The 17,407-nt window shown below is 40.4% G+C and overlaps 1 protein-coding gene across 4 annotated transcripts in view; it reads right to left on the minus strand.

Moving 5' to 3' along the window:
• Positions 1 to 2,614: 2,614 nt before the first annotated feature.
• The window catches only part of Atp13a3 (ATPase 13A3), a 77,109-nt gene continuing 62,316 nt past the window's right edge, over positions 2,615 to 17,407 (minus strand). For 3 of the 4 annotated variants that reach the window (XM_051150818.1, XM_051150815.1, XM_051150816.1), the window contains 3 exons: positions 10,668 to 10,748; positions 9,510 to 9,599; positions 2,615 to 2,827 (listed from right to left, as the gene is read on the minus strand). In XM_051150818.1, the coding sequence (XP_051006775.1) occupies positions 2,630 to 2,827; positions 9,510 to 9,599; positions 10,668 to 10,748 (369 nt within the window). In that variant the 3' untranslated portion in view covers positions 2,615 to 2,629. The remainder of the gene's footprint in view (positions 2,828 to 9,509; positions 9,600 to 10,667; positions 10,749 to 17,407) is intronic. The other variant, XM_051150819.1, reaches the window with a different exon arrangement.

Raw genomic sequence — 17,407 nt, forward strand, 5'->3', positions numbered from 1 at the left:
CTATTTGCAGAATTGCTTTTACAGCAGTTGGTGCTAGAAGATAGAAAACATAGTTACCACTATGTATTTATATTTAAGTGAGGAAAACAAACAACTTTAAACAACCCTGAGGGAAACCCACATTAAAAAATCTTGTTATTTATTTAAAAAGTTAAAAAGTTACATATCATTATTTAACAATTACTTTCCCGGACATTTCTGTCCTTTTAAGTATGTGCATAAATAAAATTTAAATCAGCAATATTATCAATCTTAATACATCAAAATAATATATGTACAGATTTTAAAATTTAGGTCTGTATATACTCAAATAATTTAATGTAAGATTCAGAACCAAAATTACTACGTAATGATGACCTACAGAAGACTCAGTCTACCTATGGCACTAAGCAGGACCCACATCTGGATTTACATACATTCTTCAAACAACATTCTCAACTGGAATAACCTACCCTGTCTATGTTCAAATCTAACTTCCTACAAATGCTTTCTCTCACCTACACAGAACCTTGTTCCTTTGCAAACAATATGGACAGATGAGATATAAACCCTTATCAACTCTAAATGTCAAAACTATGTGCCCCAAATAGCCTTTATGATCATGCTTTCAAAGATGTTAAATACAATTGATATTGGGTTTTTAAGCTGTAGTTAGCAATTAATTATATGCTTCAGTATTTAAACCAAAGAGTAAGACCTAAAGATTCAGAAAAATCATTGAAGAATGACATAAGCATTATTTGAAATGAACACGGGAAATATAAAACAATAAAGACTAAGTAACTATAGAAAACAGTGCTAATTCACAGCTCAAGAGGTCAAAGATGCATAGCTTCATAGAATCATTCACGGGACAATAGTTTTTATTGTCTAACATCTAGTAATATCATACATTTTGTTGGAAAACTTTAGTTATGTATTCTTTAAGAATCACTAGTGGCAATAACAGTAACAGTGATCCTGAGAATAATTTACTTTTTCTACAATTATCAAACATCATTCAGGCCTTTGAAACATAAAAATAAGGAGGGGGGTTGGAAGGTTCCACAAGTCTGGGTAACATTTGGTAAACTGGTTAAGTATGTACTAGGAAAGTAATGACCAACTAATAGTCGGAAGCATATACATGTGCTTAGTTTAGAAAGAACATAGAGTAATGCCGTATTGTTTTGCTAATTTAGGGCCTACTTTATAGTAATGCCAGTTTCTCAAGCTTATCCTAACAGGCCATTGCCAAACTGCCAGGTCCTACCTACCTAGGAGGGCATTGTGAAGGTTCCTTGAGAACTGACCATTAGTCAGATAAACCACAAATGTGAAAAATTCTTTCTATATCTTTTGGCTCAATAAATGTGTATCTTTATTTTTCTCAAGCTACCTTGTCACGAACAAGTATGTGATGACCTCTGGTGCCACCTAATGGCACAAAAAGCTCTATTGGTTCACATAGCTTTGTAAAATCACTCAAATTCATCAATAGTCATTATTCTTTTAGCCTCATATACCAAGGATAAAGTCTAACTCAAAACAAAAAAAAACTATACTATCTCATTCATTTATGTTAAAAATAGATAAACAAAAAAACTTTTTTTTTTTTCGAGACAGGGTTTCTCTGTGTAGCCTTGGCTGTCCTGGACTCACTTTGTAGACCAGGCTGGCCTCGAACTCACAGTGATCCACCTGCCTCTGCCTCCCGAGTGCTGGGATTAAAGGCGTGCGCCACCACACCCGGCCAAAAAAACATTTTAAATGATAGAAACCCTGAAAGAAACACAAACAACAGGCTTGAGGAGATGGGAATGAGATCTGCCAAGACAAACAAGCAGCCTCAATCGCTTCACACGTGTGCGCTCTGAGACAGGGCTTTACTGCCTATTCTAGGTTTGGACTAAGAGCAATCCTCCTGTCTCAGCCTCCTGTGCAGGAATACGGGCCTGTACCACCATGCCTGGCTCAGAAATAGACCTTTCTATTGAAAGAGTTCTTTGCTTAACTAAACGGCTGACTTCAGACACAGCGAAGGACCCACAGAACGCTATGAAGGACATCTCAAGACAGCAGTGGAGCACCTTGCTGGCTAGAAAGTGACACCCAGGCAGGCTACAGAGAGAATATAAAAGCAGAAATGGAAATTACCTGAGTTACTCTATCAACAATAACACAGACTCACATACAAAGAAACTGGTGTATGTGTAACATATAATTCTTTGGGAGAAACACTGGATCAAAATAGGTTCCAACCTATTTTCACTGAAGGCTAAACACAACTGTATTAGTTTTAACAATCAAAAATTTAGGGCCTATATATAAAGAGAACTTTCTAATAAGGAAGTTTGTGAAAATTAAATTTAAAGAAGCAAACTAGTGAGTGTCAAAAGCTAAAATCTAGAAAACCCAAACATAGTTCTCTCATACCCAACATAAAGTGTATATCCTATTTAGTTTACGGCATGAAGATATAGCCGGATTTATAGTTAATAACTAACTGTGAGGCAAATGGTGTTTTATTGTTTTGTTTTGAATCAACTACTGTATTGTGAGAGGGATATGAACTGAAACAGTGCATTCTGACACACGGAGTCATCCTCCTGAACACTGTCCCTGGCATAGCAGAGACTGCCTTCGTTCGCTAGGTTATGGTGCTGATCTGGCAGGATCCATTCTCCTTTACTACAGTTTTGGCTTCCGTCGTTGTCTGAGGCTTAGGCGGCCATTCTGGATCAAACAAGAGCTCCTGTGCCAGGTACATGTACTTTGCTTTTGGTGTCTTCTTTCTACAACTTAGGGCCCAGGACAAGCAGCATTTTCCCCATCGATCCACTGACTCCTAGGAAAGGAAAAACACCACAAGTAAGGGCTTGCATTGTGCACAGAATAATATGAAATAAGCTCTGAATATAACAAGCAACTCAGAAAAACTTCATGCAAACAAAACAAAACAACAACAACAACAAAAAAGTACCAAACCAACAAACCAACAAAAAAACCCAAAAAAACAAAAACCAGCCAATCAGGGGAAAAAAAAAAAAAAAATCAATCCCAAAACAAAAAGCCAGCTTTCAATTTAGCAACAGACTGTTTTTTAAAGAGAGGATTTTCCCCTAGATCCTTTAGTTTTGTGCACGGATCTTCTTCTGTACTGATAAACTTTTAAAGTAGCTTTCTCTAACAGAAAATACCTACTGTATTACAGGTAACTTTAAACTACAAGATATTTTTAATATCTAATTTGGAAATCTTATCCTATTCCCAATTATTTTCCTGATGCCCACCAATCACTTTTAGGAGAAGGCAGTGAAAAGATCATTGCTACTGCTATTATCGCTTTCAAAACACAAAGCATGAGGTGAAAAGCAGGATCTCACTGTCTCATTTTTTTTTTTTTTTTTTAAACCACAGCTTTGGCTTGACATGGTGACACACACCTGCACTCCCAGTCTGGGTACCATGTTATTAGTTTTCTGTCAAGATGGCTCAGGTCAGAGACATGTAGGAAGAAGAAACCTCAGCTGAGAAAACGCCTCCATTGGACTGGCCTGTAGCCAAGTCTGTGGGGCATATTCTTGACTAATGATTGATGCGGGAGGCATCAGACCACTGCAGGGGATGCCATCATCCTCAGGAAGCAGTCCTGGGTTGTCTAACAAAGCAAGCCGAACAAGCTATGGGGAACAAGGCAGTAAGCAATGCTCCTCCATGGCCTCTGCCTCAGCTCCTCTTGGCTTCTCCTGATGATGGACTGTAGCCTATGACCCAAATAAGCCCTTTTCTCCCCAAGTGACTTCTGGTCATTGTGTTTACTATAGCAATAAAACCTAACTAACCCAGTTACAAAGTAAAATTCTGTTTCAAAACAAAACAAAACAAGTTAACACCACACACTCCCTATTATAAAACTGCTTTTATCTGGTAAGTTCCCCTTAGTATTCCATAATGGGAAGGAGATACAGTGAAAGCTATACAAGCAAGTGCTGGGCTACAAAGATGGCTCAGTAATTAAGAGCATCTAGTTCTCTTTCAGAGGACCAGGGTTCAATTCCCATCACCTACACAACAGCTCAAACCCACCTGTAACTCTAGTTCCAGGAAATCTAATGCTTTCTTTCTAGCCTCTGCAGGCACTGCACATACATGGTGCAGACATGCATACAGACAAAACACCAATACACAAAATAAAAGTAAACTCAAATGGTTGTCATCAATCATGATGTTACTGATGAATATGGCCTTGGATAAATTGGAGAATGGGAAAGCAAAGTTCTTGGAGAAAAAATAAACAGAAATAGTTTGGAATGACATTTGAAATAATCAAATGACTATATTTCACCTATGAAAACAGTAAAATTTAAATCCTAGATTGTTTTTGCCAATCAACAACACCCCAGCCTATACTCGGCCCCAACTTCAAGAGAAACACCCACACACAATGGAAGTAAAACAGATGCACATTCTAATATGAACAGACAAAGTTCCTACAGCCAAGGAGGACAAATGTGTTAGAATGTATACTTTAAACACCATTCGTAACTGGCCAACAGGAGCCAGACATGTGTAGCACCTGCAACCCGGCACTGGGAAGGTCAGGGCAGGAAATTTTGGGGTTCACTACCAGCATGAGCTAAACAGCAAACTTTGGGCTAGTTTAACCTACAAAGTAAAACCCGTCTCAACCGTGATTGATCCATCAATAAATTAAGGCAAAGACTAGCCAGTGAGAAGGACCAAAAGTACTTCAGAATAAAGCTCTAAAAGCTGTACCTTTCCCTAGTTGCTTCTCTCACATCAACCATCAGGAATTCTGGCCCTCTACTTTAGTTTGTAGATAAAGCATCAAGCTGCACTGCTCCCACGAATTTTTAAAGGGCAAAATTGTGGTCACAGATAAGCTGTATTACATTTAAGGGGAACCTAAAAGATTTGAACATTATCCATCCAGTAACCTCTATTATCACCACAGTGAAAAGTTCTCAGACATGTGTGGTGGCATTTATCTGTTGTGCTAGTACTCAGAAGGCAGAGGCCAGATCTTCACAAGTTTGGGGGTAGCCTGGTCTACATAGGGAGTTCAAAGTGAGAACCTGCATCAGAAAGAAACAACAACAACAACAACGACAAAGCAAAGCTGGGAGTGTGGGACACAGCAGCTGGGCTATTCCATCATTCTCTTTAAAAGAGAATCTACACCACAGTATTCTGCATTAGGATCCAGCAATCACCACACACAGGATCCCTCAGGTTACCTAAGCAACAACTAGCAGTCGCCTTCCCACAACAGCCAGGCATCTGAGATGACAACACACAATGCACTAACTCTGTCCCTAGCGCTTGAATTCTCCAATCCAATCGTGGAAAAGACCCTTATCATTGTTCCTAAAGATGAAAGCTGTCACTTTCATTTACAGTAGCACTGCTAAAGCATCACAGAGAAATGCATCATGCTTGTCTGTGCAGATGAGTCTTTTGGTTGAGGGCTGATGTATGATAGGCAGAAAGTCAAGAGTAATGGCATTTGAGTGTCTCTGTCTCTCTGACCTCTAAAGATACTGTTCTAATACACGTGGGAACTAAGGCAAGCAATATAATTAAAGTTAATCACAAATGGCATTATAACTGCACAGTAGTCTTAACATTTTGGGATAAATATACACACACATGTATATATGTATATTCACTACACATTAAATTACAAGGAACACCTGAGATATCCTAATTCACCATAACTAGAAACAGGTTTGTTTCCTTATCTCCTCCAAATGTCACATACAAAAAATACACTATACACAGGGCATGTGAGACTGCACATAAATGTACCACACACATAGTGAAGAAAAACATAATTCACTGGAAGAGAAAATTAAAGGCTATAGGCATGACAGTGAAAAACCAGGAGAGTAAATCAGGTAGTAAGGGGAAAAGTCAGACACTAGGGGTATTTAGTCACGGGGCTTAGAATGAACACTTGGATCTCCCCAAAGCAGAGTCTCAGTCCCTGAAGCAGGGGAACACTGGACCCCTGGCTTTGGTTAATTTGGGATGGTTAACAGGGTCAAAGAGAATCCCTGAGACAAGGGCACAGATACCACAGGTCAGCAGAGAAACCATACAGAATGTAGCCACAATCTTGCTTCTGAGACATCCCAAGGTGCACATGCTAATACCCAGCTCTTTACGACCAGCAGTTGTTTAGGAAGCATTTTCATGCATGGCATGTATTGTGGTTTTCATAAATCATCTTCCACTTCAATCCTCAACATAAAACAAATATAATCCAAATTAGCATTCTATCTACATAAGTTCAAACAGTATACATAGTATAGTATAGTATAGTATAGTTTAGTTGAGTTGCATAATGGCTACAGTTCACAGTTTTCACCAAGGAGGTACATAATCTCAACAGGGTTGGTCACAGTGCACACAGCACAGTTCTAGTTCTCATAACTTCACAACTGAACCACCTAGGAGCAGTTTGCAGCCTACAGCTGAGTCCTTCACAGTTAAGGAGAAAGAGGAAGAGATGGGCTGTTTTCCCCCCCTAAGTCTGGGAGCTGAAGTAAAAGTGTGGAGCACTGGTTGGACAGTGGCAGAAGCATAGCACCACACAGGGGTTGGAGTAAAGCTGCCACCAGCCATCTTTCCTTCCTTCTTACCTCTGATACAGACTGCTACTTCAGGATGAGTGAAACTTGGGATTACATAATTCTTTCTGGCAGGGATTATTGTCTATGTACCACAGGACAGTTATTTAGCAGCACCGGTGGCCTTTACCCATTCTGCATGTCTCAGTAACAACCTCTCCCTTATTTCTGATAACCAAAATTATCTATAGATACTGGCAGATGTTCCTTGCTGAGGGAGAGAAGGCGAGCTGGACACAGAGCTGCCACTGAACGAGAAGCAAAGCATTGCACACAGAATTATCTGTCACAAGAAGAAAAGTAGTTCTTTTCCACTAAGGTAGGACACCTCTCTTCTCTAAAAGCAAAGCTCCACGAAGCGCTTTTTTTTCTTCTTCTTTTTTTTTACTTTTTGGTTTTTCAAGACAGGGTTTCTCTGTGTTGTCTTGGCTGCCCTGAATTCTCTCTCTGTAGACCAGGGTGACCTTGAACTCAAGAGAGATACACCTGCCTCTGCCCAGCTTAAAATGTGCTTTCTCCCCCCCCCCCCCCCCCCCAGGTCACGGCTTCTCTGTGTAGCCTTGGCTATCCTGGACTCAACTTTGTAGACCAGGTTGGCCTCGAACTCACAGAGATCCGCCTGCCCCTGCCTCCCATGTGCTGGGATTAACGGCGTGCGCCACCACACCTGGCAAAAGAGTGTTGTCTTAAAACCATAAAACTAAGGCCAAAATTGTTGTCTACTCAGTGGTTCCCTGAATGGGTCAATCTGTTGGGCTGCCCCTATCTTCATTTCTTCCTATAAACAATAAAAGTGTTTAAAAATTAAGAACTGATACTTCAAAAAAATCAGAGATTTCCTTGAGCTGGGTGTGGTAGCACACACCTTTAATCTCAGCATTTAGGAGACAGGATTCAGGCCAGCCTAGTCTACAGAATGAGTTCCAGGACAGGACAGCCAGAGCTGTTACTGAAAGAAACCCTGTGGGGGTGGGTGGGAGGGTAGGATTTAGAAAGACAGAGAGAGACACAGACACACAGACAGAGGAGAGGGGGGAGGGAAGGAAGAAAAGACTGGGGATTTCTAATTCAAATATTTTATAGGGGACTCATTTGACTAAATAAGCAAATAAACTGTTCTTTAGAACCTGCCTGCACTTCCTGTAACAAGAGTTTTCCAATACTAGTATTTCACATGAGAAAGGTGAGGTGAGCACCAGTGTGACCTTAGCTCTGCCATTACCACAAAGGAGATTCAGCTGAAGGGCCCGAGCCCCACAGTTCCTTCTGCTCTTGCCCAGGCTTCACACTACTTTGAGGAAAAAGAACCTGGAACTGACTTCAGACTGTACTTCCTGCTGTCTCTGCATTCCAGGTCATTCACCACAGAGCACAGCAAGCCTGCTCAAGCACAACACAAAGCTCAGGAAGTCACCATTTAGGTGTGGGAATGAGCTAAAGGGCTATGTCAGAAGTGCCAGCCAACCCTCTTCAGCTCATCGTATAAAGATGGTGAAAGCCCTGGCACATACCAGCGAGCTGCATTGCCTACTCCATAAAGAGCAGTGGGTAACAAGTTTTGAAAGAGTCTAATGTACTACAATCTATCCTTCAACTCTATGATCTGGTCCTTCAACCTCCACCTCTCGCATGTTGGGATTGTATGCTGCAACTCCAGTCAAGACGAGAGACATTAAAAATTTTCATAGGGCTCGGACTGACTGATAGCAGTATATAGACTAGGTCTAATCTGTGTTTTATTTTATTTTACTTTTTGCTTTTTTGAGACAGGGTTTCTCTGTGTAACATAACAACCCTGGCTGCCCTGGACTGACTTTGTAGATCAGGGTGGCTTTGAACTCAGAGATCTGCCTGCCTCTGCCTCAAATGTAATCTGTGAGTTCTATCAAGAGCTCTACTGCAACTCCTCATACCAGGAAACAGATTTACTCACTGTTTTCTTTCTTTCTTTTTGTCAGACAAACCTTGTGCTACCTGACAAATCACAGGGTATTTCACTGCCTTTAAAAGCCCTCACCACAGATACAGAAATGAACAAATGATTTTCTGAATTACCAGTCAGGGAAATCCAAAAGCCATGTTAAATTAATACACAACAACTGGAAATAAATAATAAAATAAAAGCTAGAAATTCTCAAATGTGTCTTTTGATTCTAATCCAAGGGGGGGAAATCTGAATCAAAACCTCATTTACATAACTATCATTTACTTTCTTTTAAATTTTTATTTTTTTATTTTTTTATTATGTATATAGCGCCCCATCTGCATGTACACCTGCAGGCCAGAAGAGGGCATCAGATCACATTATAGATGGCTGTGAGCCACTATGTGGTTGCTGGGAATTGAACTCAGGACCTCTGGAAGAGCAGTCAGTGCTCTTAACCACTGCGCCATCTCTCCAGCCCCTATCATTTACTTTCTAATGGGACTAATTACATACAACCAAACACATAAAATATAAAGCAGGCAGAAATGAAAGAATTAACCTCAGCCAGGCTCCAGGACTGCCAGGGCTATAGAGAAACCCTGTCTTGAAAAGACAAAAAACAAACAAACAAACAAACAAACAAACAAAAAGAACTGACTCTCACTTTTGAGGATAAGACAAACAGACCAACACACACACAGAGCACACGTTAGGATTGGAATAAAAAAGACTTATGAAATCCCCAAATTCCTAAAGCTTATATTAAATGCTTGCTGAGTTTTCTGTAACTTATTTTAAGAAGGGGGCAGTGCCGGGGTGGGGGTGGGCTGGAGGAAGCTGGATACAACAAGGATAGCTGAAGCTGCACACACAGTAACAGAACATAGGACACAAGTGGAAAAACCAAGATGTATGTGAAGAATTGACAGCAACTGCTCATTTCCAACCTGTGGTGGCTGTGTGGTGGTGGAACGACACTCTCCTTGTTTGTCTCGATTGAACACAAGTTTCCAAAGGACCGTGTCAAGGAAGAAGCTCTGAGAGATAGTCCAGTGAGTTAGGAATTAAACTTAAACAGGTCATTCCTTCTTATCACGCACATTTGATAACATTCACACAAGCATTAATAATGTGATTTGCTTTTCATATGTAAACCTCAGCAAGTACTACAAAAGGATAAAGAAATAAAAACTTTTATAACAAATACAAATAATAAAATTCTTGATTAAATAAGACTAGACTTTCTACAAATAAGGCTCTGATCCCCCAATGCTCCCTCTAAATTAACAATGTTGATGATTCGTAGCCTTTTTCTTACAGGAGTTATTTTCACTTAAGATCTAATATTAATTCCATCTACGTATGTATACAAACATTTCATTAGCATCTAATACAAATACTTTTTTAGATAAAAAGAATAAAAACCATTTAAGAAGATGAACTTACACTGTAGGAACGGAATGTTTATGATAGATACAATCTTAGATGCGCTTTATAGAACACATGACTAGAAAATAAAGTCTAAGGAACAACTTAAAACAATCCACTACAACTACAAACAGTCATGCTCTCGTCGGATCTCATTTAAAACCTAGGCCATCTTTTATTGGGATAGCTGAAATTCAGCATAATTTCTCAATCTAGAATTAACACTAAAATATATGCACACTTTCTTTAAAAAGCTTCCACTATAAAAACCTTTAAGTATCACAATCTTATTGTGTTATCTGTTTCTTACACTGGTATAAAGGGTAGCTCTGAGAACTCACTGGCTCCCTTTAGAGAAACTGGCCTGAGGGCAATTCCTTCCTTGGGTGGTACACTCTGCGTTCTTAGGGGACACAGATGGCTCTGTGAGCTGCCTGGACACTTACGTCTCTTTCTATTCACCACTCACTTTTTGCCACCTCACTATCCAGTGCCTATGTTCATGAACGCAACTCCATCAAATCTCCTGACAGAACTACAGAAAAGGCCAGGTCAGGAAGCCAAACGGTTTTGCCTAAAATGAAATGGGATCTGGGGCTTCTGTATAATATTATTCCCTGTTCTCCCCAGCACCACCACCACTGAGTCACCCAAGAATGCCAAGGCTGAGAGCTTACCTCTACTGTGATAGACACGAAGGCATTGATCAGAACAATGATAAGCATATATATACGCCACTGGTATGGTACAAACATAATCTAGAAGACAAAAAATTTTAGTTAAAGTTGTCAACGTAATTGACATTACAGTACTACACCATAGTATCTGAAGGCAGGAATGGTAGCATATGCTTATAATTCTAGCACTGGAAATGTAGATACAGGAAGATCATGAGTTTAGGCAATCCTCAGATGCCTAGTGGGTTCAAAGCCAGACTGAGACCCTGTCTTAGAAAGTGAACAAAAAAATCTGAAAGTGAAATCCTATTATGTACAAAGTGTTTGTATACATGTATTTTATTCATTTAACTTTCAATAATGTCACAAAGCATGTATCTTTTCATACAACAAAACTAACTCAACATTTTATCTCATGACATTCAAAATTCCATGCTTTAATCTACAGTATTACAAATGTTTTAACAAATCTATAGTTTTAAAATAAAAATCTACCTTTCAAAAATGAGTCAGAGGCCAAAGAAATGGCTCAGTGGTTAGAAGCACACACTTCTCTTGCAAAGGCTCTAAGTCCCACTCCTAGCATGCAAACCTGGTAGGTAGCTCAAAGCTCCCTGTTAACTGCAGCTCCGGGAGATTCAATGCCCTCATCTGATACTGTAGGCACTGCAGCCAGCCTGCACATCTCTCTAACATACACATAACTAAAAATAAAGCTTTTTAAAAATGAGGCGATGTGATGGCACACGCCTTTAATCCCAGCACTCAGGAGGCAGAAGCAGGCAGATCTCTCTGAGTTCGAGGCCAGCCTGGTCTACAAAGTGAGTCCAGGGCAGCCAAGGCTACACAGAGTAACCCCGTCTTGAAAAACTAAAAACCAAACCAAAACAAATAAAAATGAGGTGAATATTAATTTAATGCTGGTCATATCTCAAGTTGATGTCCCCCTCCAAACAGCTACAACGAACACACACACACACACACACACACACACACACACACACACACACACACACACACACTATATCCAACTGAAATCTGACTGCTCTCTATGAGCATTTCAGTTAGCACACATTTATCACTGAGCACCTAAGACATTAGGAAAGAAGCTAAGGAATGAGATGACCTGATGTATGTCACAATAATATATGACTGCTCCAGTAAGGTAAGTCTGCAAGAGATAGTAGAAGGCTAAAGCCAGACTGGGGCCAATGAACCCCAACACAGAATTTCCAGAATAGAGAAGATTAACAACAAACAAGGCAAAGAAACCAAAACAAAGAAACCAAAGAACCCACAAAACAAATACACTTTTAAAAATGGTGGGACCAAGAAGTGAAAATGGAAGAACAACACAATAAACCTAGCTTTAAGCCTTAGCTTCTATATATTATGTATGCATACACATATGCTCACACAAGGCAGCCAAAGGAGGATGACAGTTTCCAGTGTATGCCCCTGATGCTGGGATTAGAAGCATAACACACTATGTCCCGCTTTTTGCATGGTTTCAAGGATTTGAGCCCCCCTCCCTCTAAGCTAGCTCCTCAGTTCCAAAGTTAGTTTCTTAAAATGCTCAATTTGGGGAGTTGCTGTCACCGTGTATTAGGTCTATACAGCTCAGTAGTGACAGCTAAACTTGGGTAAGAGTCTTTATCTTATTAATGTGGACTACAGGCAAACCACGACTACAAGGAAGATTGTCTGAGTACTGAGGGGAAGAGGGACATGAGCAGAAGGGTGAGGAACTAATGCTGAAAGGTGGGCCAAGAGAAGAGAACCACAACAGAGGCTGAGCTGAGATCACAAAGGGCAGGAGGAAGCCAGAAGGGAACCAAGAACCACAATCTAAAGGGAAGGTATCTCAACAGTGGCCTGGTCACATGGTTCAATACTTCAGAAACTAGAGAAAGGCCAAAGGAAAAAAACCTCAAAGTGCTCGCTGGACATTAACTAATGGTTAATGGCCTTGGTAAGGGCAGTTTCAGTAGATCAGGCATGCTAGGGGGTGAATGTACAGAAGTCAGCAGAATACATGTTTAAAGTCCTCAACTAAAGCTCTCAATGAAACTCATGAGCACACCCATATACTGCTCTTCAAAGTTCTTCTTATGAAAAGAACTCAAAAAACCTGCTGAAATGTTAAGTGGCGATGTGCCGTCATAAGCAATCAGTGCACAGGGGTTTCACCTTCAAGGAAGGATTGGTGTGCCAGTTAAACCAAGAACAGGTTGTTCAACAGTGATCTGGGCTTCCTTGGCTCTCTCACTTCTTACTATGCACTCTATTCCATGTGTGCCAACTTGCCCTTCCACCTGTGGGCTCTCAAAGGAGAAATGCCAGTCTTCACTAAAAGCTGAACGGATGCTGGTGCAGTGTTCCTGGACCTCCAGAACTGTATGCCAAAACACCAAACCAACCAACCAAAACCCCCTTTCTTCTTTATGAACTATCTTTCTTCAAGTATCTTGTTATGGCAACAGAATACACTAAAGAGCTAAAGTGATGATAGCTCAGTGGATAAGTATTCACTATTCTTGCAGAGGATCTGGGCTCAGTTCCCAGGCTCACAAATGCCTATAACACAAGTGCCAAGGCATTAGCAGCATCCTTTCCTGGCCTGCTTGGGCACCAGACAAGCTGCAGTACATATACATATGTGTAGACACATATATACAAAAAACAGACAAATCTTTAAAGAACTGAAAACATGGGGCTAAAGAGCATGTGCTGTTCTTCCAAAGGTCCAAAGGTCAGTTCCCAGCACCTAAAAACAAATTTGCTATGATGGAAATGGAAATAAGTCAACAAGCTTCCTGTAAATTTTAACCCATTGAATGGATTGAAGAAATCGAAGGAACCAGAACAAACCAACACAGACAAAGATAAAAAATAAAGTAGGAATTTAAAAATGTGTGACATTTTGTAAAAGACCATGTTATAGGCATGGGAGATAAATCTCATTCTAAAGACAGAGAAAACATTTTCAAGACAATCATTAACAAAATATCTTCACATTAGGAAGAGAAGCCAACCCAGTTACAAAAAGCAGTTAGGACCAAACAGACAAGACCAGAAAAGAAGGTCCTTGGTCACAGTGTAATTAAAACAGTAAAATGAAAGCAGAAAGAGAAACACCGAGCCACATATCAAGGTAGGTTTATCAGGATAACAGTAGCCCATTCAACTGAAAATTTAAGCACCAAAAGGCTTGGAGTCATCATTCAAGTTATCTTTCAGAATCAACAATCCAATAGTAACTGAACATTAATGGCCTTGATTCCTCAAAGGCACAGAGTAGCAGACTGAATCAAAAGCAAGAACCATGTATTTGCTTCCTCCAAGAAATATGCCTCACCAAAAGACCTAGGGTGAAAGGATGCATAAAAGGTTATTTCAAGCAAACGGATCTAGCAAACAAGCAGGCCGTTTGCTAGGTCTGACAAAATAAGACTTGAAACCAAAACAAGTTATAAAAGATGGTCATTTCACACATCAGGAGGATACTGCAGTTGTAAATGTTTGTGCCCCAAAGGCAGCTGTACTTAAGTTCAGAAAACAAGTGCATGTGAAGCTACAGATTAGCCCTAAGGCAACAAGAGTGACCTTAAGACCTGACTCTCATTAACTAGCAGGTCTTCTTGACAAAAGTAAAATAAAGATGAAAATGAGATGGTATCATAGACTTAAAAGACACCTATAGAACATCCCACCCAAACATTGCAAATACATTATTTCCAACAGTCCATGGAACTTAAAAAAAAAAAAAAAAATCATGTATTAAGAAAACTCATAAGGAAGTATAGGAGACACAAGGTCCCTGTACTCTCGGATAAGTACTAGGGAAGCCAGAAGCGTCTCTTCAAAGCAAGAGATGTGTTTTCAAAAGGCTGGGAATGTGTGTGTGGCCCATCACCTGCTGACTTCTGTACTATCGGTACACCTGGCTCTCCTAGACTCTTATGTTTATGTCAGTTGACCTATAGCTCTAGCCTCTCCCAGACCTTTATCGTGAGCCATTTATCTTGAGCTGGCTTTCCCAGTTAGTCCAAAGAACCCATAGTGGAGACATGACAAGTGCTTTACAAAGAGGTTTGATGTAACCCTGTCTTAAGCTTTATTGTACATACAGGATTAAGTTAATTATCACCAGGAAACTTTCCCTCAAACTGTGCTGTGCTTAACTGTGCTTGAAATAAACTAGTATCAGATTCTAAAAATCTGAACCAACCTACTGAGTCACACTGAGATGTCTTTCCTTCTCTCTGCAGGTGCTGGTACTTGCAGAGACCACTCCACCTCCCCCAGGAAGTACAAGAATCCACATGGCCAAAGCAATCATGAACAAGAATAACACTGCTGGAGGTATAACCAAATTGATTTCTAGTTATACTACAGAGCCATAACAACACCAGGACACTGGCAAACAACAAAACCCAAACATGGTATCAATAGAACAGAATAGAATAGAAACAAACTGAACTGAATCTGCACCATAGAATCTAGGCATCATAGAATCTGGATTTTTAGCAAAGATTTTTGGAGAAAAGAGCATTTTCAACAAAGTATGGTAGGAAAACAGAAGACCAAAATCTAGAATGAAACTAGTGGGTTTTGTTTTGTTGGTTTTTCCAAGACAGAGTTTCTCTGTTACTCAGAGCCCTGGACTGTCTTTGTAGACTCAGAGATCCTCCTGCCTCTCCCTCCCGAGTGCTGAGATTAAAGGCGTGAGCCACCAGGACTAGCTGAAACTAGCTCCTTATCTCAAGGAAGAACCACAGCATAAGACTCAGAATTCTGAACCGTCTTCAAGAAAGAGAGAGTACATATTAATGTGTACTTAAGATATTGGCATGGGGAAGGACTTTGTGAATACAATGCTGACTGCTTACAGAGAAAATACGACCAATAACAGAAAAATAGGATCTCATGAAATTAAAATGCTTCTGTACAGCAAAACAACCACCACTACCCTTGTCAATCCAGTGAAGAGGTAGCCAATAGAATGGGAGAAAATCTTTGCTAGGTATACCTTCAACAGAGGACTAGTATATAAAATATAGCAAAAAGTCAAGAAACTTGAGGCAGCTAAAAACAAACAAAAAAGGGAATTGAACAGAAAGTTCTCTAAAGAAAAAAGGGGGGTGAAGGGGAGTGAGGAACTGGAGAGATGGTTCAGTGGTTAAGAGCACTGCCTGCTCTTCCACAGGACTTGGGTTCAATTCCCAGCATCCACACAGCACCTCACAACTGTCTGTAACTTTAGTTCCAGGTTATCTGATACCCTGACACCAATGCACATAAAATAAACCTTAAAAAAAAAAAAGTATTTTGGGGGCTGGAGAGATGGCTCAACAGTTAAAAGCTTTTCCAGAAGTCCTGAGTTCAATTCCTAGAAATGACATGGTGGCTCACAACCATCTATACTGGGATCTGATGCCCTCTCTGGCTTGCAGGTGTACATGTTGACAGAGGACTCATACACATAAAAATAATTCTTTTAAAAAAACTGGCCAATAAACATTTAGAAATATTCAACACCATTAGCCACTGAGTAAACACAAATTGAAATTATTTTAAGGTTCCATTTCACCTAGACAGAATGGCTACCATCAAGATTCCAAATATGCTACAGGGAAAGAAAACTTGCAGGCCACTGTTGGACGAAGGGTGCAGCCCCCACAGAAATCAGTAGTCTCTAAAAAGCTGAAGAACAGAATTACCATGCTCCCAGCAATGTCACTGCTGGAAACGTCCTAGGATTTTATATCCTACTGCAGGGATGGGTACATCCACATCCACATCCACATCCTTGGCTGTTGTAGGCACAACAGCGAGGAAAGGAAATCAGCCTGGATGCTCATCAAGTGCTGAATGGATAATGAAAATGCGCTGCATACATAATGGAGTTTATCCAGCTATAAACAAAAATAAAATTACGTCATGTGCAGAAAGATGGATGGAAGTGAAAAGTACTACACTAAGCATAGCAGCCCAGGCCCAGAAAGACAAGTACTGAATGTTCTATCCCATATGCGGATTCCATGTAAGAGGGGGAAAGAGGCCTTAAGTAAAGGGAAAGATATTAGTGGTTAAGGAGTTAAGCAGGGGTGGGCAATGAGGAGGAAGAGGGCGTGGGGTGAGCTAAGGAAGTCTTATGGGAATTTACTCTTTGTAAGCTAGTTCTAAAAACATAATCTACAGGACTGGAGAGACGGTTCAACTTGCTGCTCCTGCCGCGCATGCAGCTTCAGTTCCCACAGGACAACTCACAACTAACAGCATGACTCTAGGTCCAGCTGATCTGACTCCCTCTTCTGGGTGCTGAGGGCACTGCATACATGTAGAGAACCTACATATATGCAAACAAAACACTTAACACATACAAAATAAAAGTAAATCTTTAACAAATAATTGAGGGGAAAAACTGAGTTTGAACAAAGCACCATGCAGGGGTGGACAATGCTTCCCCCAGAAGACATGAAATGTTCTGTGAAAATCTCAGTGTCAAGCGTGGGGCATTTCCCTATGATATTGCTCAGGGAGGCCCTACAGGCCCCTCCAGCCAGCATAAATTATTGCCACTGCTCTTGGTTGCCCACCACAACTAAATGATAAGACTTAATTGCTGAAGACACAACCACTTTACTCATAGGACACAGAGAAACGAAGCGGAACTAATCTGGAAAATTCAGCAGTGGACCTGCCTGCTTCCACAGAGATCTGCCAAGCTACGATGA

The sequence above is a fragment of the Acomys russatus genome, chromosome 8, assembly GCF_903995435.1.
Source record: "Acomys russatus chromosome 8, mAcoRus1.1, whole genome shotgun sequence".
NCBI classification, from domain to species: domain Eukaryota; kingdom Metazoa; phylum Chordata; class Mammalia; order Rodentia; family Muridae; genus Acomys; species Acomys russatus.